We start from the raw sequence: 27463 nt of genomic DNA on the forward strand, positions 1-27463 counted from the left end.
CCCAGGGCAGCTGTGGCTACAATTTAGATTACCACATGACTGGGTGAATGACTGAATGTAGTGTAAAGAGCTTTGTGGTCCTCAGATTTGATAAAGTGCACCTTACAATTGACATACCGGTATATATAAAGAAAAAACAATCTGTAAAACTGCTGGTGATGTAATGGTTTTAAAGCCTCTTTACTCTGAGTCAAACACACAAATGTTTTATGTGTTGCATTTTCAGAACATGTCTCAGACTGGAAGATCCCCAGTGGCACAACACCTCTTTCCTCTCTGCCTAGTGTAAATAATCATCAGCGTATGAGTAGATAACCATCAGTGCAAGTGTGACCAGAGTTTGAAGGTTCATAAAATAGCGCTTACAAAAAATGCTGATACCTTTTGAGTTGGCATGCAGGGATGTCCGAGTTAAGACCCTCAGGGGCCCAATATCCTGCAGATTACTTATATGTCTCCGGTCTAACACACTTGAATCAAATTGTTTGATTGCCTTCTGAGTTTAACTCAAGTTCTCCAGAGTCCTGCAAAACATTTAGATATTTTATTAAGGTTCGAGGAAAGAGAAATGATTTATAAGATTCAGGACACATACCTTGAGGACTGGGCCCTGACATCCTTACACCAAAGTCTGTTAGGCTTTTGGTCCTTCTCAAATTATCTGTTGGCTTCACCCTCCATACACCAAAAAAACCCCAGAAATCAGAATTTGTAACGAATATACATGGCATTAAGCATCATTTAGCCTTCTCTTGTCATTTATCCAAAAATTCAAAATTCAATAAAAAAAATCCTTGACTGTCATTCTTGTATGAAATGACGCATCTTTCCCTTTAGAAGAAATGTGATCATGTACATTTTGTAGTTCCACAACCTTATTCTAACTGGTTCGACCTTTCGATTGCTAAAGTAATCTGACCATTTTCTAAACCCAAAAGCCTTCCTGGACATACTTATAGAACATTCTGTTTTCAGTACAGGCATGTTATTTATTTACTTACCAGATTGTATCAACACAACACAGGCAAAACAGCTTTTTAAGTCTGTTGTGGAGTATTGCACAAAAAGCCCAATTGCTCAAAGTAGAGAGTGTTTTAGTTGTTTATGTCTGAGTCATTTTTCCCACATATGCAATACTTCCTCCTCTCGCTTTTCCCTTCCTCATTCTCTAGCCTTTCTGTCTAAATGTCCTCCGGGTCTCGTCAGGAATGACCACCCTGAAGATAAGACACTGAAAATCACAAAGATTGTGTATCTGTGTGTCTATATCTGCGTAAGCACCTGTAATGAGCACCACATGTGTGTTAAAGCCCAGGCTAATGAAGCCCAGTCCATTATTTATTTTCCTGTGGCTATGTTACTCTCCCTATCAATGCACCTGTGTGCTTTTATATATATTATGTATTATGTACTTATATGTATGTATGTATATGTGTACATATATATGTATATATAATATACATATGTGTGTGTGTGTGTGTGTATATATATATACATATATAAAAACATACATACATATATATACATACATACATACATACATACATACATACATACATACATACATACATACATATATATATATACATATATATATATGTATAAATATACACACACGTGCTTACGTGCACATATATGCACCATCTGTCAGTAAGTAATGACCTTTTTTTTTGTGCTGCATAGTGCTACAGTCCCTTGAGTGGTCATTAGACGAGAAAGTGACTGAAGGAAAGAGACCTGTGCTTCAGAGTAGATTTTGAAGCCAGATTTGCTTTTAGAGAGTTTGTTTGGGGAGGCTTAGGAAAGGGTGGAGACAAATACTTTAAAATTGTGTGTAAGTGAGAATGTCTGTATTTTTCACATAAATTACATTAGGGTTTTCCTGCCTTTATTTGTGTCTTTATAGAAAATATAATCTGCTGCTAAGGATTGTGTGTAACCACAAATAAAGAAAATTCAGCATGAAACTGACAAAAGTTAAGCACCATTTTTTTCAGTTGATGCACATGAAATACTTTCTAGAATGAATGATATTAAAATGAAAATCAAAAGTCGATTTAAAGTCCCTTTTTATCCTTTGCTGTGATGGTTAGTGCTCAGCAGGGAGGTTGCTCAGTTATATCCACAGCACTTAGCTTTCTGGCCTTGCAGCCCAATTCAAATCCCCTGTGCTGGCTCTTGCTAATCTCCTGCAATTGTAGACGGACCTGGTGGATAGAAAGACGTGTGTATTGGGGGTTGCTGGTGTGTGTATGTGTGTTTTCAGACTGGTGCTACATAGAAAATAAAAGGCACCAAGGCAGTTTAAATGTGGCCTCTTTTTAACAGCACTGCTTAATGTTTCCCAGTAGAATTGGAATTGAGCTTGAACTTCCCTTTACATAACTTTACCTTCAGGAGTCAGCCCAGTAATGCACGGTGCATTTGACATCAAATCTTGTGAAAACATAAACTTTCTCAGTTTATATTTTAGCTTTAGTAAGAAACTGGAGCTTCAGTCTGTGACTTAGACTCTGGTCTTGCTTAAGCCACAAAAACAAAAACATTAGACTGTGCAAGCGGAAGAAGGGTGGGACTCAAGTGGCATAAGCAATCTTTATCTCATGTAGTAATTGGTAATGGTAAGCCAGTAAATATAGATTTTGACAGGAATTGTTTAATTTTTCCCCTCTGATTTACTCTAGACTATACAAATTATTGGTTCTTATGGTAATAATATCCACCATGCATTAAGTATGTGTTATTTGTAAACATTTAGTTAAACTCCTGCACAAGATCAGGCAACACAGGCTCACCCCCACACATAGCTTGGGCTCTGGACCCTAGCTTCTGGATTTGTTCTACTATTGAGTTGTTCTCAGGGAGAGGCAGAGGGTTGGAATGGATTTAGCTGCTTGTCTTCCCGCAGCTCCGTATTATTGTGTTGGAGTTCACCCCAGTGGAGGGGAGCATTGCGTCCCTCCTATCCATTTTGGGTAGGGTTGACTCTTGTCTTGCCCTAGGAACCAAGCAGTGATGGTGTACCAGGCCTTCTTAACATTCTTGGCAGGGGTGCAGGAAACCACCCCTCTGAGGATTTCATCATTCTGCCCGGGGGCTTCAAGGCCCATGTGGGAAACAATAGTGACACCTGGAGGGGTATTGATTAAGAGAAACAGCCCCACAGCTCTAGTCCTAAGTGCTGCTTTGTAATTGGACTTCTATGCGTTCATGAATTGTCCATAATGTACACCGTTTCCAAGAATGAGTTATTCCATCAGTGCACTTGGCACTAGGACGCCCTAATCAGAGGTCAATGATCATCTTTGCATTCATATCTTGTGACCTTCTACAACATGTCTTAGACACTGGGGTGAAAAGAAGGGCGGAACTGCCAAGCTATCATCACCTGGTGGTGAGTTAGATGGGTTGGAAATTAAGAAAGTTGGACAGACTCAGACCCAAGCAAGTCTCTCTGGGAATGTCTGCATGGGCTGCCTACATTTACTAAGGACATTGGTGTGTCTGGAAAGGTGTGTAATATAATATAGTAGTATTATGATTAGTGTTGCGCCGATGCCATTTTTTGGCCCCAATACCGATACCCAATACCTGGCTGTGCAGTATCGGCCGATACCGATACTATAATAATGTAAAATAATTGACATCATGGTTTTGTCGAGCTGCTGCCTACCTTTGTGAAGCAGGAAAAATCTAATACAAATTGAATCCAGTAGAACGCTTTATTGCCTACCAAGAGTGGGTGACAATAGTTGAATAAACTTATGGCTCTCAAAATGGTATCGGTGCCCTATTTGTTGGTACTCACCGATACCGATACCACCATTTTAGGGCAGTATCGGGGCCCCGTCCGATACTGGTATCGGTGCAACACTAATTATGATATATACTTTATGTCAAAGTTGGCTGTTTAAGTCTTCAACAGTTTCAAGTCTCATACATCAGAAACAGATTTTAGACTTGACTAGTATTATTAGCCTGATAAACCAAACTAAATGGAAGATGAAATGTGTAATTTAGTCTGGCCCCGATGAATTAGACATCGGAAGATTGTTGATGAGAACAACCCGTTGCTTTTCAAACCATGTCTGTGCCTATTGGCCAACACTGACACATGAATGCAACTGACTGTGACGTAGGAAGCATGACAGGAAGCTGGTGGGGGAGTGCAAACAAACAGCATGTCGGTAAAACGACGAACATGCCGAGAGAGGGCCGCTGCAGACGGGCTGTGGTTATCCCTGGCTGCCGTTAGCCTCGGAGGTCCGCTGGTTGCCACGGTCCTCTCAACTTTGGAAATTGTTTTTTAATTACGCATTAAATCGGTAAATGGACCATATAGTGAAGCTTTAAAGTATATTATTCTCGCCTTAAATTATCTTAAAACGTACTTTTATTGAACAACAGCAACAGAAAGAGAACTTCTAACTTTCAGTGGAGCGCTCCATTGAAAGCTGCTGCTGCCGCAGTGCATTCTACTGTTGTGCTTTCTCCAGCGTCGTGCAGCTTTATCATCACGCCCCCATAGATTCTACTTTTACTTGTCTTTTAACTGATCAAGATATATATAGGACTTTTTGACCTCTCAAAATCCACCCGATCATCAGCAACCATTTTTATAGCGTTTACAACAAATAACTCAGAATGCATGAAAATCACAATGGTTAACTTTTTGCTAATAAGACTTGCTTCCTCAAAACATTTGCCCACAAAGTTTGGTATTTCTTTACATTGTCTTCTTACCTACAAAACAAAAGTGTCCGCATCTTTGTATGACTCGATTTGAGTCAAGGACAGCCGCTGAAGTCTCACAAGCATTCCCTGCCTTTCAGCTAATGACGCACAGAGTAGGGCGATATTACGCCTCATAGAGTCCTGCTGTTATTGGTTAAGACCCCGTGGGCTGTTTCACTTTGTAGCCATTGAAGTAAGGTTTCTAACAAGGGTAGACATGGCTGGATTGCATAAAGCAGAGCCGTGTTACGGGCTTGCGTAAGAGTGAAATACACCACAGAGACTGGATCAATGCGCACAGTTAAAAAAACTCCTGCTCAGAAAATGCACTGGAGCTTAGTTTAGCTTGAAAAGCAACAGTTTTACAATTTTTTTAATTGATTTTTTTTATGTAATTTTACATTTATAAATGATACATTTTGTTATATACACTGATTCCAATAAAAGTGGAAAAATACTTGCTTTATAAATGTTTTGTGGACATCAAAATGCTTCAATGTTATTCTGTAGGTCAAATAGTTGAGTAAAAGCATTTGGCACAATTTGGCACAATCTGGCACATTTGGAGAGGTTTGGAGACGCTGGTGACACCAAAAGTTCAAAGCCCCACAGCTCTGGAACTGTTGTAGCTAGAGGTCAGAAATGTTCTGATTTGTGGTTGACATGTTGTAGAACAAATGTAATACAATGAGACATGATTATTCTTAAGTATGTCTTTATTACTGCTGTTCAAAAAAGCCTATTATTTTCAAGAATAAGAAAAACTACTTTGAGCCATGTTGGAACTCATGTAGCTTAAGCTGTGTTTTACTAACCCAATTTTCATTTATATTTCCAGAAACTAGAAGGTGTTAACTTTCAAATGATGTATCACACATGTAATTTGGGCTTACAGTTCCTCAGTTATTTGCTTTTAAATTTGGGTATGCAAAATGTGCGAGGATTACTTCATTTGTAGCTTGAGTTGAACCTTACAATCAGAGACTTTTGAATTAATCTAGGTTGGATAAACTCATGAACCTGCACCAGCAATAGTGTGTGATGTTCTGAAGAGCTGAGTTTTCTAAGTGTTCATTTTTATGTTTTGGGATTTTCGTTAATTTACCAAAATTCAAAGATTAGTTCATAAAGCCATACCTTCCTTTAGTCACCAGCCTTAACAAATACAGTAGGACAGCAAAGATTAATTATTAATCCATGTTTGCATGTCTGTCTTTGCAGGGAGCTGAACGGAAACAACCTCACACGCATCACCAAGAGTGACTTTGCTGGCCTGAAGTACCTCAGAGTTCTGTAAGCAGTTACCTTTGTGTTCACGTGTAATGATGAGATGTTTAACTGTGTGTTACTGTTTATTTATTCATGTGTACCTAAGCTGCATGTAACCCTGCAGCTTACAGTTCATCAGACTTTCTGCTCATATTAGCATAAACCCACTGAAGTAGCAATGCTTTTGTCAAGAGTCCCACTCAGAAATACATTACGCCACAGAATGACTCCAACAAGCAATTTATTGGAGATCTCTCTAACTTTATCATGCTTATTTTAACTACACTTATTGCACAGACATGCACACCGACTTGCCTTGACATCAACATAAGCGTCGCACCTAAATAGGCTCTCAACTCAGTTAACACATTCAGGTGAAGCCATTGACTTTCTCTGTGGTATAATTACAAAGCACTTATGACTTCATGTAATAAAGTAGCTATAAAAGAGTCTCTATGACTACATGGTTTGCAGAAACTTGGTATTAACACCTTAGGTGTTAAAACCACTGTGTAAAGGGAAGCTTGGTGGACCTGAACATGTTTTAAAAGTAACATGAGCTGAATGATATTTCTGCTACTCTTCAACGCTTCATTGGTTTAAACCCTTGTCCCCACCCATCTCATCCTCCCATAAACTCCTACATTGTGCATCATCTCCTTCTTTTACGGCACCACCTTCAGCATCCCATGTGGGGGTTTAATACCTTGACATCACACACTTGTCACCAGCAAATTTAGGAGTAGCTCTCTGCTAGAATACAAATTTCCCTAATCTCTGACTCTTTCACATTTACAACACATACATACATACAATACACAGTGAGCATGAACTGAACCAGTAGACCAGTGTTGTTTCTGTAGGGTGAAAGCAGAAGCCCCTTCAGTGTATTGATCTTGGATCCCACTGGGGCCACAGAACAAAACGGGATGAAAGAACAAAAAGCAGAGGTTTATCTTCACAGTCAGCTGCCATACACTTTGTTAGGTTAAAACCTAAAAGGCTAACTTATGTCCTCTCTTTTTACACGTTTGGCTGGTCTAAGTGAGCAAAATTTCTATGAAAGAAACCAGAACAATAAAAGCACAAAAAGTTGCCCTCAAGCTATCCTCTAAAAAGTTTTCTCATCACAAAAGCACTCTCTAGTTCTTTCCTGGTTCCATTTAAATTCATGAGAAAGAGATATAAAGGTGAAGTGCACTTTTCTTTCCATGTTTATGGAGTGTGAACAGTGATTAGCATTTATATTCGATTGGGAGGAAGCCTGGACTGCCGAGTTACAGTGCGCCGTGGGCTCACAGGAGACAGGAGAGGTTGCCCTCAACAGAACCATTGTATATGTAATGAAGGGAAGGTCTTGTTGCTGTTAAGTGTCCAGCTGGACAACTTTTTTTCCTTACTCGACAGTGTGTTATTGTAACACTTCAAACACTATCCTGTCCTTCTCTATGAGCATCAGCTCTTGGGATATAGGACAGAAAGTGTTACTTGTTGCAAAGGCAGTCCTGTATGCAACTCTGTGCAAGACCATTCTTATAGGAGCAAATATTTTAAATGTTCTTATTTATATTTCTATAAAGGTTTACATACTATTGACTTTTACTATGTTGAAACTTATTTAAAACATCGTCAGTCAATAGATACATCTTTATCAGCATTACAGTAATGTTTTAATTGCTGACAAAACATTTTTATGTTTCCACTAATCTTTTAATTACCCGTCATCTAATGATGAGATGCAATCAGCTTGGGGGGTTGGAGTTTCCCCTCTCACTCCAAACAGACATGACATGCAAATAAGGTAGAAACTTTTACTATGCTTTAAAATCTGAGATCTTGCTCTGTCCTCTCATCCAGAGGCTCCATGGACAAAGAATTATATTACTCAGATCAAAAGCTACTACTGCTAAGTTGTGGGGATTATTTCTGCTTTTTATTCATCTGTTTTTGGTATATGAGCAACAGACTTGCAATGTCTAACACTCTGACACAGACACACACACATCATACTTTCCCTTATTTGGGCTACTTGTAAAAACCGTGAAGCTCACCTAACACTCTCTGACCCCCTTGGCTGCCTTTTTTCGTCTTGTGTCCAGCCAAACTTCTGCACTCCTCTCATCCCCCACCCCCCCAGACCACACTAATGCCCAGACTCACACTTTGTGCGCCACCTTGGAAACTTTCCTGGCTGCTATCTGTAACTCTGTCGCCAAGATTCCACACTGTGCCCTCTGTCCGCACCGCTGCCCTGAACGTTTGTGTGTCTCTGTCTGAAACGTAGAAAAAAGTGGGATACCCTACACTCACATGTATTCTCTTATTAGTCCCATTGACAAAATCCTAATCCCCTCTTTACTGTTTTAGCAATAAACTCGTGTGTATGTCCTTCTCCTGCAGACAGCTGATGGAGAATCAGATTACAGTTATCGAGCGAGGGGCTTTTGATGACATGAAGGAGCTGGAGCGACTGTAAGTACAGCCTAAGTGTTTTATATTAAAGATTCACAACAATACTTTACTAAATTCAAGATTCAAATGAAAAGTCAACCCTTCTTATGTGTATGTTATGATAATGACATTAACAGTACAAACCTGAGCCTTGTGTCAAGGTTGAGGCACTCCCATTTCAATTCATTGTGGTCGGGTGGTTCTGTAAAGGTACAGTGTGGGCTGGGAGTGTTTTTTTATTAGCTTTGCTTGACAGGAATGCCCTCAGTGGGATATGTGGGCTTAAAAGGCCTACCGCACTGCAATCTTGGCTCATCTGGACAGCACCAGGACTCCTTGATGGCTTGTAAAGCTGCAGGAAAAACACACAAACAAACATGATCAACCGCACCTGAGCCGACTCATTAGTGAGGCAGCGCTTCTACCCGCATGTGAACCTCAACCTTTTATGACTTTATAGACTTGCGATCTAAAAACTTTGTTAACAGGTGTGGGTATGTTCAAAGTAAAGATACAGCAGCAACAGATAATTAATGTGTATCATTTCCCAAATCCGTATTTTTGCCTGACAGCACAGTTTTTAATGTATATAGTTAAGAGGCACGAGTCCCAACATCTGTCTGAATTTTTCTGAACGCACAGCAGCGGCCTGTCTTTCACATTTGCAGTCTCTTAGTGCCAATAAATTCACTCCTGTGTGCTTCCCAGGGGCTTTTCAGAGAGCAGAGAGCTGCGGTTTCCAAAAAGATTCACAACACTCTGTTTCTCATTGACTGGATTATTTTATTTGCATAAACTCTGCCTGCCTTCGATGTTAGTTATTTCACAAGGACTTTGTTGTTGGCTACTAAATTATGTCTGTGCTTTATCAGGCTTAAACTCACTCATCCCTTTCTGTTGTTTAGACAGATTAATCCAGATAAAATGTCTTCATGTATAAATAATCAGTGGAGGTAAATCAGTTTCTGTTTTCTTTGCTGGAAGAACAGAAAGCCAGCAAAATCCTAAATTCCACAAGGGACACAATTGGAGAATTTATGGCACTCTCTCTGTCTGTTCAATTCCCCTGAACTTTAAGTTGGCTATTTATGTGACATTCAGTGCAGACTGAAGCAAAATAACCTGTGGCTAAGCTGATTCAATGGCTCCTAGATGAAATTGTTCACAGCCTACTCACCTATGAACACTCATGCAAACATCGTTGAATGACCGTACGTCTTTCCTGCTGCAGGCGGCTGAACCGTAATCAACTGCAGCAGCTTCCGGAGCTGCTGTTTCAGAAGAACCCTGGTCTGTCTCGGCTGTAAGTACCCCCCTGAGCTGTTCTTTTTTTTGGTGTTATTTTTTACATTAGTTCAAGATTTACTTTTTTCCTGTCTATTCGCACACCTGCAGTCTTTCATATGTAATGAAACCTCCCATCATTCTCCTGAGATATAAACCTGCTGAATGTTGGCTATGGTTTAATTTGGTTTAAACACTGTTAAAAAACAATTAGGATTTGGTTACACTTGATGGAAGGAACAACAAGCCTCATGGAGAGTTATTAGTGTGTCACATCTTATTAAGACAAACTGAGCTTTTCTTTGCACATTGTTGGGCCTCTCCATTCAATCATGTGCAGCTTTTTGTTCTGTGTACTGCGTCCATCTGCATGAGAACAGCTGGACAAAGGAAGCTGATATGACATAAGCTAAATAACATGCAGTCCCTTGCAAAGCAGGAAAAACCTCTTTGATATATTTCTATTTTCTTTCACTTCAATCATGAAGAGTATTTTTAAAATAAATATTATTTATTTTCTAATATAAGTATAAACCTTTCATAGATATTAATGATTTTGCAAGACTTCATCAGGGCTTTAAAGTTCTGTCTGTAAGATGACTTATTATTTGAATAAGAGCTGCAGATTTTACTTTGTCCTAACACACCCACGCATCATTTCACCTATTCACCCTGCAGCACACAGTCCCACAGTAATGCTAAACCTTAATTCCCCTCTGTTGCAAAGCACTTTTTTTTTTAATCCTTTCTTTGGGATAATCGGTGTCCCTGCCACTGGTTGATCATTTCGGCTCCAATTTCAGTTCAGATTACCTTGAGCATATGGGAATAATGAAACATCAGGACTTGGAAAAATCATTTCCCTCCTTACTACCTTCATAGTTGCTCTACTAACCAATGACCTATGCCTCAGCCCACCATCTGTTTGTCCTTTGGTTTGATGTTTAACACCATCTTGAATCTATCTGTCACTTCCTTGCAACCAACTCTACCTGTCACCCATCATTATGCCAAAACCAGACTCTTAAGTTTTAAGCCAGTTTCCTTCCTTTAGGGACAAAACGGCTGTCTAGAGGCTCGCACCAAGTTATCTTTTTAACAGGAATGAGACAAAGAGCGGGCCAAGGCCTTTTCAGGCCAGTTGATGGCCTTGAAAAAGTGTAATTAGTCCATCTGGAGCAGTGGACTCAGCCAGCAGCCAAAGGATTGTGCTATTGCAGTTCAGCTCTTATTCAAACCAGCTCTATTTTCATTATTTTAAATCAAGCACTTGCTTTCCTACTGCACACTGAAAAGCAGTATGTATATATTTCCAGGTTTTGTGTTCATGGTCATTTGTTTATCTTTTAAAAAGGGATTGGCAGTTTATGGCGGGCCGTTTTGACATTTATTAGAAGCGTTGTCCTGTCAATAATTCCCTTTGTTGATCTCTAAAATAAGATCTTCCTGGCCAAAACTACATTCTTACTAGCAAGAAATGTACATATAGATATCCTAAATTTCAGGCTGTCAAAAATATATTGTACTAGTAAGAAGACATTTTCAAATACCTAGAAATCTTTACATAGTTTAAGTGGACCTTTTGATATTTATTAGCTTGATTGAATATATATTTCAGATGCCTCAAATGCATTTCCTCCTAGTCAAAATGAGCATTTCAGATATCTTAAATGTAATTCTTACTAGTACAAATTACGTCACTTTCTCATTCGTGAGATTGGGCTTCTAGTTCCACAAAACTAAAATAACATTCTTTCTATCTTAAAAAAAGATTCTTCCTATCTAAAACTGAATTCTGACGAGCATGATCTCTTATTTCAGATCTCAATAATAGAGTTACTGCAAGTTATAATTGCTATTTCAGATATCAAAAGGGAATATAATAGTCTAGATATCCAGAAATCCAATTATTGACATCTACAGATATCAACTATTGATATATGACTAGTTAAACTGGAATTTCCGGTATCTAAATTTTAATAATGCCTATCCAAAATACAGTTTTATATACTTAAAAACATATTTTGACATTCAAAAAAGAAATGGGTCTCCATTTTAACATAAAATAGGCAGGCTGTCTACTCACATTTCTATTGATCTATAGATTGCACTAAAGCATTCTACCTAGTCACAATTACAATATTCATAGTCAAAATTGTCAAAAAGAAGTAGAAGTACTCCGTCAGAATATTTTTCCCTCTGGAGTAAAATGGAGGCAAATATGAACAGAACTTCTGCTTTTGACAGACTTTCTGTTGAAGTTTCTCCCGTAAGACGCTCTCTGTCGCCACAAATCCTCCCGGCTGAGGACGAGCTCATTTCATTTTCTTTACATTCTGTCAATTATACTATCACCTGCGCCATTACTGCTTTCAAATCTACAGAGAGGAAGCTAGACTCATAAAACCAAATGTCTTGAATTTAAGTTTGAAAACCAAAAACTACAGATATGCTATTTCAGTCATAAATTCTTGATATCTGAAATAAAAATTATGACCAGTAACAACCAGTGAATATTAAAATGGAGTCGCATTATTCTTTTGAAAGCATCTAAAACAAAATTTTAGATAGGCATTATTAAAATTGAGATATCTAGAATTCTAATTTAACTAGTCATAAATAAGTACCGGTAGTTGATATCTGTAATGATATTTCTACTTGCAGAAAGATATTTAAGATATCAAGAATTGGATTTCTGAATATTTGTAATGTTATATTCATTTTTGATATCTGAAATAGTAATTATGACTAGCAGTAACTCTATTATGGAGATCTGAAATTAGAATACATCCTCGTCAGAATTCACTTTTAGATAGGAAGAATGTTTATTTTTGACAGAAAGAATGTTATTTTATCTGGAAGTAAAAGCCCAATACACATTAATGAGGAACGTGATGTTATTTGTACTTGTAGGAATTAAATTTCAGATATCTGAAATGTTTATTTTAGATAGCAAGAATGGTATTTTAGATATCTGAAATGTTCATTTTGACTTGGAAAAAAGTAATTAAGACATCTGGATTACATATTCAGTCAAGCTAATAAATGTTAAATCGGCCTGCCATAGAGTAAACCTTTTAAGACTTTCTGGTACCTTGTGTTTAAGAAATTAAACGAATTGAAAATTAAGATGGATGAAATTGACATCAATTCAGTTTTTGAATTTTATTCGTGAATAATTGGCAATGAAGAAGTTACAAGAAACTACCAATGTTTGAAAAGCACACAATATTGGTAGCAAGCAATCAGTCAGGCTTATTATGTTAATTCCAGAGTGTGTGTGAGCTGGACCCCGGTGGTTATATTACTGCATTGTCTTGCTACTATCAGTTTTTGGAATTGCAGAGGTTATATCCAGATGTTATTATGCCGCCCAAATGCAGCAGATGGGAGCAACTTGCATCTACTTTGCATCAGGTCACACTTGTTATTTCTTCAGCCACTATCACAACTGTTTGCTGAGATGTTCAAAGAGATGATAAAATTTAGAGTTACTATGCTACTGTTTTGTTAATTGTCCTTTTAATATGAAACATCTGTTAGGATATACTACATTTTTGTTTTTGTTTGAAGTAAATGACTTAAATATAAATTTAAATTTGTTTTGTTTAGAAAAACATTTTTCAAACATATCATGTGCAAATGAATAAATAATGTTTGACCCAATTACATCCCTGACAAGCCAGAAGTAGAAAACAGTTTTATCTTTTAATAAACTGCTACCAGCTTGTAACTGATAGTATTCTTTATTCCATTTTATTTCACTCCATTATCTGCGGACCCTGGTTGCCCCTATTGTAATTTACATAAGTATGCAGAAATCAGTGTTTGTTCCTCTACTCAAAATGGGGCTATTGTCTTATTTAGATGCAATCTGAGCCAACAAAGTGCTCAGAGGAACTATTGTAAAAGCCTCTCCAGTCTGTATTTCTCTATTTTTGATTTATGACTTTATTATCCTGACAAGAGGGGTTAATTTAAAAGCTCAATGGCCTCAGGTGGAGAACTGATCCAGATGTTTTGTTTTCCTGAAGACAGGATTAATTTCTCCACTTCTCCTGTTCTTATAATTTAATTCACTTGTTTGCTTTTACTCACCTTAGCAACTCACAACAGAACTTTGAGATTTTATTTTGAAAATGAAAAGTAAATTATAAATAAAGTGTATCATTATTATTACATTTATTTCTTGTACCCATTCTAGAGGAAAAAAGGTTTTGAGGAATATTTTGATAACTACTCAATTATTTGTCATAGGCATCCCACTGAGAAGACAAATAGATAGAAGGGCAGAGGGGACGAATGAATGAAGGGAAGCAGATTATGAGATTTTTATTTAAACTTCAAAGAGAAAACTGCTGGGTTAATAAAGGGCAATTGGTTGAATGAGCAGTGGATTGTTGTTTTGGGGTGAGTTTTTAAAGACTTCCCAGGCAGTCATTAAGCTATCTGAGTGATGAGTTTTAGCTGAGAAGGGAAGCTGGAGAATTAATGATTTACTTTCTAGAATGTTGTTTTGGAAAAACAAAACAGTTTGGTGATCATGGGATTTTGAAGAATGGTTGTGTGAATTAGGGCGTGTGAATTATTTGGTATTGGGCTTCTTTCTTCTCTCTCTTGTATATAAAGAAAGTGTATTTAACAGATTTTTCTTTTTTTTTGTCCTCTACCATTTCCCATGCCAGAGAGATGCAGAGAGTCTGATGCAGGAGGGTCAGAGGAAAGATAATTGGAATTGATTAGAGATGATTGGAGATAGTTAGAGTTAGTTAAAGCCGCCTGTGATTGATGGCACCAACATGGAGGCTTGGGAAAGGTGGTGTGGAGGCGAGAAGCAGTGAGAACAATAACAGTGAAAAGAGAGATGCATTCATCACTGTTAACAACCTGTTGATCCCCCTCCCCCCATAATGCTATTCGTCCCACTTCCACTGCTCTTCAGATCTGTAATCTGTACATCTATGGTAGTAATTAGTGTCTTTTCGCTGTGGGAGAGCTGCCGGAAGGAAGGACCACGGGATGGAGGGAAAGAAAGACATAGGTGAGCAGACATGAGGACGGGAGAGCAGTTAGCCTGATAGCTGGCCCCAGGGAATAGCATCTGTTTGCTGCTCAGGATGGAAGCTTGGGGGGGAGGGAAAGAGGTACTTTGTGGTTTTTGATTATTGTGTTTCTTCTTAGTACCACAAACAAACACAGGCAGCAAAATTGGTTTATTTGAGGGATTGCTGCTTTCATTGATATCCAGGATAACGTCAGGGGGTTGACTGGGTGAGGATTTCCCTGGCATATCTCTCCTGGGAGGTATTAAAAGTGGAGGAGAGAGGTGGGATGGTGAAGCCATACCTGCTCTACAAGGGGAGCTGAGGAACTCTTGGCAGAAGATTGCTTGTAGGCGTGTCTCATCCTTGTTTTAGATCTTTCTTTTTCAACATTCAAGTTAATGCCTGGCAACCTGATTTCCCATGTATACAAACCCCAAACACACTTGCCGAGATGCACAAAAATAAACTAGAGAGAGAGTAAAAAAAGTGGTAAGATGTAAATAACAATAATTAAATTCAAACACACACAGAATAACGATCTAATTACATCTCTGTGCACTAATGTACGGATGTTTTGCACGCACCGGGGATTACACTATTTATATGGCTTTGAGTGTAGATTAAAGGTGCTTCAATGTGTTGATGCAAAGCTGATTGCTCTGTGTTGGTGTTGAGGAGATGCAGTGTTTGGTGTTTGTTGATCACTCAATGCTTAGGGAACGGTAGCCCAGAGTGAGAAGAAAGAAGGCTTAATCAAAAGGAAGTCTAGAATAAATAATGTGAGCTATCGTTAAGCCTATAAATCATCTGTTTGCCACAGAAGCTTGTTGCAACATATTTTTTTATTTTCCATCTAGTAAACGGCACTTTTTTACTGTTAAACTAAATTTTGCTTTGATAGAGCGATGCTCTTGGTGAAAAAAAGAATCATTGTATGCAAATACATGAAAAAAGTATTTTCTTCTTTAAATTCATAACTGCTGTTGACCATTAATTTGGCATTAAATATTTTTGTCTGCCGAAACATGTGTTGATCTCCATCCCATTGACTTTTTAGGATTTTCAGGCAATTTCTACCCTTTCTAATCCCTAAACTTGAAAATAACCCTGTACCTATAATCAGTTCACATCTCAACCTAAGCTTAACCTAAACTCACATCAAACCATATTCCTAAACCCAACTGTACTCATAATAGGAGTTGAGGACCAGCAAAATGTCCTCACTTTGCTACAAACGTTCTTCAAATTAATGCTGAAATAAAAAAAAAAGAAGAGGTCCTCACTGTGATTCCAGAGCAGAAGCGCATAACACACACACACACACATGGCACACCCCACCTCCTTCCTTGGCAGACATCCCCATGGCAACCTATCCCAATCAGGAGGTTTCTGTGCCTTCAGCATCAGACATCCTGATTTCAAGACTGTGATTTGTCTGGCACAACGTACAGTGCTGTGAAAAAAAAGTATTTTTCCTCTTACAGATTTTTTTTTCAGCTGATGATCTTAGATTTAAATGTTTCATAAAGTGAAAAATTCTTTTAAAAAGTGCAATTTAGTTTATTAATAATGAAAACATTAAAGCAATTTGGCCTAAAAGATATAATTGTCTCACATTATAAGGCATGTATTTAGCTGTGTTTATTTCTCTTACATTCCCATTAGATTTTTTTTTTTTGGGGGGGGGAAATATTCTTTCTTTATGTACCTCGGTTCACTCCTTTTCATGTTAATTGATAACTACGACAAATTTCCCTTTAGGGCCAATTAAGTATTTTTTGAATATAATTTAACTACATTTAACAACATTGTTTTAATTCAATTTCTCTGATTATGCACAATACTGATTACTGCTGTTGGAATCAAGAAACAACCTAAAATAGGCAAGCAGATGGATGCCCTGATCTGTAGAAATTTAAGAACTGATGAGAAACAAGGTCATTGCCATCTATAAGTTAAGAAAGACTTACAAAACCTATTCTAAGGCTTTGTTGCTTCAGTAAACAGCAGTTATTTATAAAATTGAAAAACATTGGATAGTGATGAACTAGCCTAATTCACCAATATAAAATTTACTTCAAAAATAATTCAAAGGCCAGTCTTGCAACTGCTGAAGCCCATCATGTTATTTTAGTTTGGGGAAAATGTAGTTAAAGCTCCGTCTCACTGTGTTGCATGCAGTTTTTGAATGGTTGAGTTAAAGACTGTACTTTAGTTTGAAAGACATGCTGTGCCATGACCTGAAACACTCGGTTTATTCTTGAACATCCCCCAATCAAAACATTTCTGCAAAGTTAAGAGTAATAAAAACGCCTGATACCATTTGTTTTTACATTGAAGTGTTGATTCTTCACTATAGGTTATGGTTGTTTGGATAGATTGTATTCTTCATTGCGTGTTTAAATAAGATTAATATAAATCAAGAGAAATACATAGCCATGTTTGATCAATTTCTAATCCATAGTATGCTGTACCATGCATCTATAATAAAATTAGAGAGCTCCTTGGTCAGTTTTATAGTGCATATTTTACCTTGTTTAGCAGAACGTAAAAATATTAGGGTGTGGTGAGAGGTTTGGCACAGCAGCTAACCAGAAAATACCAGGCAACTCCTTGACCAATGCCCCCTGTCATGCCTCTGTCCTTTCCAGCTGGTAAAAGTGGCTTTTATGGCTTGTCACTGTTTTCTTTATGAGTCGGATCTTGTGTGAGAGAGAAACGCAGACCCAACCATGTGAGGAGAGCGGAAGCCAAAAGGGGGTAATTTAAAAACCACTCTGCCATCTGAAATATTCACAACCACAGCACAATGGGAGTGGGAAAGAAAGAAATGGAGAAAGAGGCCAAAAGAATAGAGGAAGAACAAAGTTTGACAAGATAAAGAGAGAGATGGTTGGAGGTGGAACAGAGAAGTGCAAAGACATAGGAAAAGCAGGGAGGAAACAGTAATGTTTATGTTTCCTAATGATTCTGTGTCCTTCCTGATGAATAATGCAACAGATAGATTTTTAAATATTCACACTTAAGCGCTGGGACGTCAATGGTCTGTGTGGATGTCCAGCGTCTGGAACATGCTGCTCTACATACACACTCCAAGGCGGGTGCTCTAAATATTCATAAAAGAAAACACATAAACAGAAAATCTACTGCGCTGACCGTCTCAATCATAGACTGTGAGCGTGTGCGAGTGAACATCGTCACACTGGGGATCCATCTGGTTATTATGAATTGATACAGCATGAATAAGACATCACAGTGTGGTCTAGATCCGTCATGAGTATACACACACAGGGAATTCACTTTCAGGGCTGCCGAAGAAGGCCTCCTCCTCCCCGTCTTCCTCCTTTCTGTGTGACGCCCGACAGTTTGCCTCCAGATTGGAACTGACACAAACGGGGGAAAAGGCTACCCTCGTTCCTTCACATGCAAACAGAAGCACACCCACACATGCATCTCACCCACTGAAATCTAAAAGCAGGGGTTTGAGGAATGCTGAGGCCCTGTCTCTCTAATAACAGCTAGTGTGGTGACTGTCTCAGGGTGTATGAATGAACACATATGTTCATATTCTTAAATCCCTTAAAACTTCTCTTTTCTATCATGACAACTGCACACTTTCATGTACCTTACTTGGATTTAATTTTATAGACAAACACAAAACAGCAAATGTAAAATCCAAGAAAAAATTATTGTATGTTGAAATGTATCACAATGAACATAGCAGATACGGCAGGAATAAAGATTTTACAAATTTTAAAGCAGGAATGGTCATAGATTGATAATCCAAGCTGTAAAGATTATAAAGAGCAATCCATCAACTAACAATGGAAAGAGCAAGGCACAACTGAAAAGCAAGACTTTGCTGTCCTAGACTGACAGGTCATGGGGCAGTCAAGTGAATTGCTACTTTGGAGGAGCTGCCAAAATGATTCTCAACATTCAGTTGGGGATAATCTGTCCATAGGGCAACAATTAGCCATTTAAATTAAATTGTAGTGATAAGATTTGTGATTAGAAGACCCTAATTCAGTTTGTTACAAACTGATATAGCAATTGTCTGAAAGAAGGCACTTTTTTCAACACTGCTCAATTATAGATGCAGTTGGGCCTGTTTTCAGTGCTTAGTCCTGTTTTTAGACATATCTATATGCTCAGCATTTACTGACTGTGCTCACTTTCATCCCTTCTGACATGAAAACTGTCTCAGAGCTTGTCTGATCAACAATTTCTTTTCAAGACTGCCCTCAAGGCTCCATTCTGGGGCCCCTCCTATTCAACATCTACATGCTCCCTTAAACTCAGATCATAGCAAACAACAAGATCAGTTACCATAATGACTCACAGCTTTACATCACAATGTCATCAGGTGGCTATGAATCCATCAGAGCGTTGGCCTGATCCATAGAACAGATCAATATGTGGATGCGCCATCATTTTCTCCAACTGAATACAAACTGAGGTAGTAACCTTCAGACCAAAGGAGGAAAAATCCAGAGTTAGGTCACAGTTTCAGCTACTGCAGCGAGCAACCACTGATTATGGCTAAAAACTTGTTGGACTCAGACCTGAACATTTAAAGGCACATAAAGGCAGTTTCTGAGTCAGACCTTTATCACCTGAAAAACATTTCCAGGATTAAAATACTAATGTCCAAGCAGGATCTGGAAAAACTCATGCATGCATTTATCTTTAGTAGAATTGATTAGTGCAACAGTGTCTTCATAGGTTTGCCTAAAAAGTCCATCAGACAGCTGCAGCTGGTCTGTGTTCTCACTAAACTAAGACAGTGAAGCACTAGCTCCCTGTAGCTTAGAGAAAAGGCTTTAAAATCCATCCTTTAGTCTTAACAAACATATATCAGTTTCACTTGACTCTACAATTATCCACTAATTGTGTTGGACTTTTACATAAAATCCCTATAGGATATGTTGAAATTTGCAGCTGTTACTTAATTATAACTTAAAAAGTTCAAGGGAAGGAAAGCTTTAGTAAAGACCTGCAGATGACTGAACTTAAATGTATTAAGTGTTAAAAACAGCAGGCAGAATGGAAAGCCCAGATGATTTAATACTAGTGTATCATATATAGTACCTTTCACCTTAATTCATTTTACAGTCTGCTGTTTTAATCCCCTCTTTCTGCTCTGGTTCATCGTGTGGAAAAGAAATGTGTAAGGTGCTTTAGCAGGAAGAATACTGCATTTGTGTAATCTTTAGTTATGAGCTGTTGGGGTCTGGGCTTTAGAGTCTAGGGCTCAGCACTGTAAGTAACCCAAGCAGACCCAACGCCCTTCATCCCATGGGTGGGAACGACAGAGGGGGGGTTAGAAAATCCTTTAGCATCCTGCAAAGCAGGAAGACACACAAAACTGCCCCCTCTTCAAATCCCCATCGTACAGCGAGTGACTGGTCAAGCCCAACCCTGTAGCTGTGGGCTCTGTGTCTGATAATAAATTTACAAAAAAGCAAGAAAATGATTAGGCAAGTAATGCCTTCAAATACTTGCGAGTATGTTAGTATGTCTGCAAAAACATGCTCACACTCATATCCAAACAGATGCCGCTGCAAAAATACCTTTCCCTCCGCCCAATGATTTGCTACAGCAACAGCTCGGGCTCTGTGGGGCTGAGACCTGGGCTGTTTACTGTTTCTCAGCAGGCGGAAGGCGGGCAAAGAAAGATTTGGGAGTCGAAATAGTTCAAAAAGCGCCTTTTATTTCCTGAATGAAATCTGATGCCATTGCTTGTGAAAAGTGTGGTGTAATGGATGGAAAGAGATTTTTGGATTTTTAGTTGTGTGTGTGTATATGTAATTATAGGCTTTGAATGCATCCCTTTATCCTCTGGAAGGAGAAACCTGGGTGAACTCCTTCCTCTTCCCTGTGGCTACATTTCTGTGTGTTTGTGTGTATGTGTGTCTCCTCTCTGTCTGTGGCTGAGCAGATTCATTCTTAGTGTTTTTATACCCAGCACACCTCCAGGCCTTTTGTTCTTCAGACTCCCCGGGCTACAGTACTGTTTCTACATAAAAAAACAGTGTTTAGTATGCCTTAGGGTTAATTCTGTTAACACTGAGCAAAGGAGGGGAGAATACTGTAACACATTTAGGTGAGCTTTAGTTTTCCTTTTGCTGTTGTTAATTTATGAGCTCAGAGTATTTATTGATGAGAAAACAAGAAAAAAATAAAGGTTAACGACCTGAAAAAACCCCTAGCTAATTTCTGGTTTACATTTTTAGGTTCAAATGTGTTCATTATTTCATTGATTCATTTACAGTTTATTTAATATAAAGCTGTATTCAATACAACCTACAAAAATATCTCAGTTAGGACTTTTTTTTGAAAAAAAAAAAGTTCTGCCAGTATACTATCCTATAATATTGTCACATCTGAGCAGATCATCCTGTCACAAGCCTCTGTATTTTATTGCTGTTTTTTTTTTCTCACCAATCAAGGGATGATCATAACCTGTGATTAACACACTGCTGATATTTCAGCAGAAAGGCAGATTTGGTTGTACAGGATAAGCGAACAAACCAAACACTCCAAATGCCATGTCTGCTTCAAGTAGAAACCTATCTCCTGATTGTTGTAGCCTACTGTTTTAGATCAGAATATACATGCACGTGTACACACCTGCCCGACCCAAACTCGTTTTGCCGAAAAAATGCTTGTTACAGTGAGAGGTTCAGCCAGAGGTATCATGTGTGCATTTACCTGTCACACCAATTCAACACCTCCTTGGAAGCAAAAATGTGTGAAGCTCTGAGTATTGATTGACAAGGAGGAGGGCGCTGCATGAAAGCTAAAGGGATGAAGGAACCAAGCAGTCAAAGAGAAATGAAGGTGGGACCAGATAAGAATACAAAGCACCTTCTGTGGTTAAGAGTTGTCTCACCTTCTGGAGTTTTTTTCTATTTTGCACCTCTGCATTTTATTCTAGGTTGGTAATGCAGGAAATTAAAGGCGATAGATGTTGTAGTGATGATTAAGTGGAGTTGGCAGAAAGTAAAATGAACAGAGGACAAAGATTGGACCCATTTTAGACTTTTAAATGATCTCAGTATCTTCTCATCTATATGGCTGCACTGGCAGACAGAGGGGCAGAGGGAGTCAGGAGCACCTGCAGGAGAGCATTAGCATTAGCCCAAAACCCTATTATCACTTCAAAGCTGGACTCTGCTGGAGGAGACCTGGGTGACTCCGGAGCCCAGCAGAGGATGAAACACTGCATGGTGATAGAGGAAAACCTTATCTGTCTGGCAGATTTTACAATTTCCCTTCTTTACTCACCCTGGCTCCTTTCATTGTTACTCACATGATTCATGCCATGCGCCTTGTTCTATCTTCATTATCAATTTCCTTTTGAACATCCTCTCAGGTCTATCTGTATTTATCAGATCTTTCTGTTTGGATAGAAGGCTCCATATGGGGCTCCTACTTCCCGCTAGCTTAATTACTTCTGCTTCCATAGCTTATAAAACAAGACCTGATGGGCTGAAGGCTTTCATACTGAGCTTGTAGACCCTTGCATATACGCACAGATGTATTAGGAGACAGCTGGAGGCACCTTCTCAGGTCCACCATGAGAGAGATACGTATTGTGTCCTCCACATTGTGGCAGAAAGGAGCTGAAGTCTAAATCTGGCGATGCAAACAGTTCCCATGAAGTCCAGACAGTTTGAAAACCAGACACAAAGACCCTCACCTTCAGGATGTAACTTATAGCATTCCCCTGTCTAATACATTATACCAGAGACCTTTACTGATATTTGCAGGCTGCCGAAGGTCAGATGCTTTAAACAGGACGACAGCATAGGATGTAAATATATGAGGCACACAGACTCATCTGTTTTTTTTCCCCATAGCTGCGTACTGCTCACTATTTGACAGTTTCAACGCTTAAGTTTCCCATCTAAATAAGTTAAAGAAGAAATTATGGCCGACATTGTTTGAACATAGCCTGAGGCTCTTTTATTTGACTTTACCTAGAAGCAAAAATCTCACTCATTAAATCTGTCTCGTTGAGCCTCCTGAATCAGTAGGTGCGTGTATGTGTTTGCATCCAATAATAAATCAGTAATATCAAGGCACAGATCATTATTGCTTCCACCCTATGCCACTGTCATTAGACCCACAGACAGGAAATACATTTGTTGTGCAGCTTTGGACACATATTTGCCAATTTTCACAAAATTTTAAATGAGCTGCAGCCATATTGGTCACAGACTTCCAGCTCAGAGACCATTCCTGTTGTTTTCCCAAATGGAAAACACTGACATCCAAGAACCAAAAGATTGCATTACACTTTCCTCTCAGTGATTGTTGGAAAGCTTTGCATGAAGACACACACTCAGACCTTATGAGGTCATCATGAGCTTTTGCTCGGTTTCAGCTATTTTTAAGGTTTGTTTTCTATGTTTTCTTATAGTGTGTGCCAACAATAAATACTTCCTGTCAAACACCTAACTACTGAACCCTGCTTTCAAATGACATAAACAAAGCATTGAGTCAGAGATTTCAGCTCAAGCATTTTTGGACATGTAATTTATTTGAGTCACTTTATTTTAAATCCATTTCACTTCATAAAACTATAAATAAAACAATAATTATATGTCAGGCTTTATTAAAAAAATTTAACAAGACCACTATTCTCTTTCTCAGTTTTTATCAATAAAATAATCTTTATTCATTTTTACAAATTGCACTAAGCAAAATGGCTGAAATAGGTGAAGCATGATGATCATATGACAAGTCAAACGTTCTTCAGCTAGTTATATGTATGGATTTAAGCAGTTTAATTTAATATTTAGTTATAATAAAATTCCTAATCATTTCTATAGAGGCTGAATAGACCATGTTGTTATGCTGAGCAAGGCTTCTCTCATCACTCGTCCTCCTTCACCTTCTACATTTAGACAGCTGATAGATGGTCTGTGTAAATGCTATCCCTGAGTAGTGCGATAAAGATCTGATAAAAGAGGAAAAGTCTTCACCTTTTAGATGTCTTTATCAACAATTAAATCAGAAAAAAAGTCTGTTTGATGTAATGGAAAGTAAGTTCACCATCCAAACAGAAGTTGGTTCAGAATATACCTTTTGTTACTCAGTTTTTTTCTTTAACCTGGCTGTATGCAATTTCTTTTAAGCAATTTCTGCAAGAAAAAGTTAAAATTTTGTTTTTCCTTTTTGGCAAAGTCTGCTAAGTGAGCTGAGAAGAGCAAAACTGAACGTAGACATCCTGCGGGGTTAGAGAAGCGCTGCCTTGTTTCCCAGGCAGGCACCTTCTTTGTGACATGGTTAAAGATGTGTCCTAACACCATTCCCATCACCCTCGGTTGCCTCCTCTCCCCAACTTGGCTTCCATCTCTCCATCACTCCCCTCCATCCCTGGAGAATAGCCTGCTCTTTGCTCAACCCATTCCGTCTCCTCGGAGCTCATTGTTCCTTTGGTTGCTAGGTGATAGCCTGGGGCCTCATTTGGTGAGGTGGGGATGGTGGTGGTGAGGGGGGGTACAGGGTCAGGGCTGACAGAGGTGATGTGAAGGTGGATGCGTAGATGTGTATGTGTGACAGCACACAAGCTTGTGTGTATGTGTATGTGTTGGTGCATGTATATGTGTTTGGTTAAGGGTCAGGCGTGACAGCGCTGGTACAATAGTATGGGGTGTGACCAACCCCTCCCTCACTATTTATTAGCCCATTCAATCACCCACTCCCCTGCTCCAAGCCAAGCCAGGCTAGGCCAGGAGGCAGCGGAGGCTGTCAGTCAGCAGCGAGGGGGAGGGGCACAGAGAAGCTCTAAGAAAACATAATTAAAGTGTAACACAAGAGCTGCTGTAATGCTCTTAGAGGAAATTAAGGAAACAAACACCCAACAGCACTAAAGAGAGCGGTGCTGTTGAGATGTCCCTGCATCCACTCACACCTACTCTGTCTTTCATTTCTTGCTCTATCTCAGCATTTTTCTTCCAACTGACCATTTTCTGTTTAGTCTGTAAAACACAGGAGAGGGGTTGCTGGTAAGGCCTTTCAAAACCGCCACTAAACACACCCTGACACACTTGGAGAAATCACTCCTGGGTTTTTTTGCACATAAAAAACCCAAACTTAAGCTCTCATCAAGAGAGAATGAGTTGTGAAATTATAAAAAAGTAGAGGAATTGCTCATACTTTCTTCTATTCCCAGCATCCATATTATAACGGTTGTGCCCTCTGTGTTAGCTGCGCTTTCCTTCATTTATCAAACCCTGCTTTTAAACCTTTATCCCTTAAAAGGAAAACCATCCATCGGTATTCTCTTCCTTGAAATTTGGCTTCATTACAGATGACTCACTGTCATTGCCAGGTGTCTGTGAGTCATCAGTGTGTTTTAATTCACGTCTTTAGTTTTATAGGTGACCTTTACCTCCTCTTCCTGTCCTATTCCTTTAATCATCCCTTCACATTAAAGTACTAAATGTTAATCCCTGCTCAAAATGTGCATTCAAATAAATTGTCCCCTATATAGATTCTGCAGTGTGCTGCAGCAAAAGGTCTGCAGTCACTGGTGCTGGTGGAAAAAAAAAAAAAAAAGTATTCCCTTGGGCATTTGTATTTCCCTCATGCAGCCTTTGCATGTGTGTGTTCCAAAAGCAGCCGTGGAGCTAAAGTCGTCACAAATTGCTTGCTAAATCACTGCCTTGTGTGCTGAACTCTCAAAGTGATTCAGAAGGAATGCGATGTCCTCACCTGTGCAGTAACTGATAGCAGATATGAAGCGGATCTAACATGTTTGTGCAGAAGGAGGAAAAAAAAAATGACTGGCACTTTGGAGGGCATACCTGTGCTGGGAGGCAAGGTGTGTCTAACCACTCAGGGTTCACTGCTCTGACAAAACCGCAAGAGTAATGCAGCAGACCTCAGATAGTTTTTGTTTTGGAGATGAATCATTATTGAAATATTAGACTATTCATAGTTGTTTAAATGATCCAATATGCTTATTGAGTGCAACCCAAGCATTGAAGTAGTGGGTAGCCTGTATCTTTGTGCAGCATTGACGGTGTTGACCCAGGACCACAGCATGCACTGCTGTCAGCAAAGCTTTGTCGCTTGTGTTATAACTTTTCTTTGGGCCTATGTTTGGACTAGTAACCTTGCTTAGAGTTTTTGTGTTTGTCAGGGTTTAGTGTGACTCCCTTTCTCCATAAATCACTGTCAAATTGTTGCAGTAGCAAACAAAGGCTTTGCCTGAAGCTATGATAATGGCTTGTTGGTGTGTGCTCATATGTTTCTATCAATGTGTGTCAAGCAAGATGTCCCCCATTTACCAATCTACGCCTGGTAAAGTTTATGAAAATTCATAGAGTGTGAGATGAAGTAGTTTTTTTCTTGCCTTCAGATGAATATTGCTTGAAACACAGCTTTGGGTCACGAAACATTTTATTGATTTTTAGGGAGGGAAGGAAGGACGGAGGAGGCGGAAAAGCTGCGGGGCAAAGGAATGAGGTTGATCACTGGTGCGTGATGGTGCAAGCTGCAGAATTTCTGTCACCACATGTGTTTGCGTCTGTGCATGTGAGTCCCGCACACAGGGGTGTAATAAATAAATGATGTTTGAAATGAGAGCAGCTCTCTCTAGACCCTCTCCTCTTCATGAGAAGTGCTTGTTTACAACTCCACACACACATGTGCACGTTACACTGACAGCCTCTGAAGTTGAAAACTGAACTGAACGGAATGGGTCTCCTTCCAGGAACTCCTCTGTCCTGCGACCCTCCAAATGTATGAGTCTCTCCTCACATTCGGACGTACTCCCACTCCCTCCACACCAGTGGCAAGAGGTTGGAAAGCATGGCAGTGTAGGCCAAAGCAAACACTCTCACACATGCATATAAACACCTGCCTTGTGAGAGAAACTAGTGAGCATTAGTGAGCTCAGCAGAGCAAACACGCCGATAAAGGTGGGATTTGGCCAAATTCTAATAGGAGGAAGCAGCAGGATTTTAGCCCGGTCCCTCACAGGCCTGGGCATGACAGAAGCCCCCTCGTTTTGTAGCCAAACAGTGTGTGGCGCTGACTCACAGTTCCTGTGTTTGCACTGTGGACCATGCTAACATATCATTACTTTTCTCAGGAAAGTTGATCTTTTCTTCAAGAGGTAGCTGCCTTCGTTACGAAATAAAAGCCTAACTTTTATTTTCACTGATAAATAAAACCACAATAACTGTTTCCCACAGTTTTTGGAAGATTTGTACATATCCAATTTCTAGGCAACAAAAGCAACGTTCAAAATAGAGGAAAGAAGAATAACAGACAAGGAGATGGAGCCAGGGAGAGAGAGATAGGGTGGTGGTAGGGGATACGGCTCTGAAATGCTGCAGTGGTTTTAATTACAGGCAGAGGAATAGGCTTTTTAAATATTTAGAGTTAAGATGATCTCTCTGGCTGCAGATGTTTGTGTGTACAAGGCTTTGTTTTTGTGCGTGTGTGTGTCCACCAGTGTGTTTATATTCATGCGTGGGAGGTTTGAATGTATGTGTAGAACTATCTATAAAGGAATTTCATGTAAATGTGTAGAATGTGTGGGCATATTTCTGTGACTTTTCATAGTGTTTGATTGGAGCATATAGAAAATATGATGAGCACAACAAAAGTTGGAAATCAGAAGTGAACATACTTTATCTTTGATTGTTCCTGAAATA

The 27463-nt window shown here is 39.1% G+C and overlaps 1 protein-coding gene across 2 annotated transcripts in view; it reads left to right on the forward strand.

The window, feature by feature from the left end:
• Window positions 1-27463, forward strand: part of slit1 (slit guidance ligand 1) — a 112318-nt gene that overhangs the window by 14294 nt on the left and 70561 nt on the right. For both annotated transcript variants that reach the window (XM_015377669.1, XM_015377670.1), the window contains exons 2-4: window positions 5956-6027; window positions 8404-8475; window positions 9686-9757. In XM_015377669.1, the coding sequence (XP_015233155.1) occupies window positions 5956-6027; window positions 8404-8475; window positions 9686-9757 (216 nt within the window). The remainder of the gene's footprint in view (window positions 1-5955; window positions 6028-8403; window positions 8476-9685; window positions 9758-27463) is intronic.

This window comes from Cyprinodon variegatus, unplaced genomic scaffold, assembly GCF_000732505.1.
Source record: "Cyprinodon variegatus isolate N-32 unplaced genomic scaffold, C_variegatus-1.0 Scaffold157, whole genome shotgun sequence".
Lineage (NCBI taxonomy): Eukaryota > Metazoa > Chordata > Actinopteri > Cyprinodontiformes > Cyprinodontidae > Cyprinodon > Cyprinodon variegatus.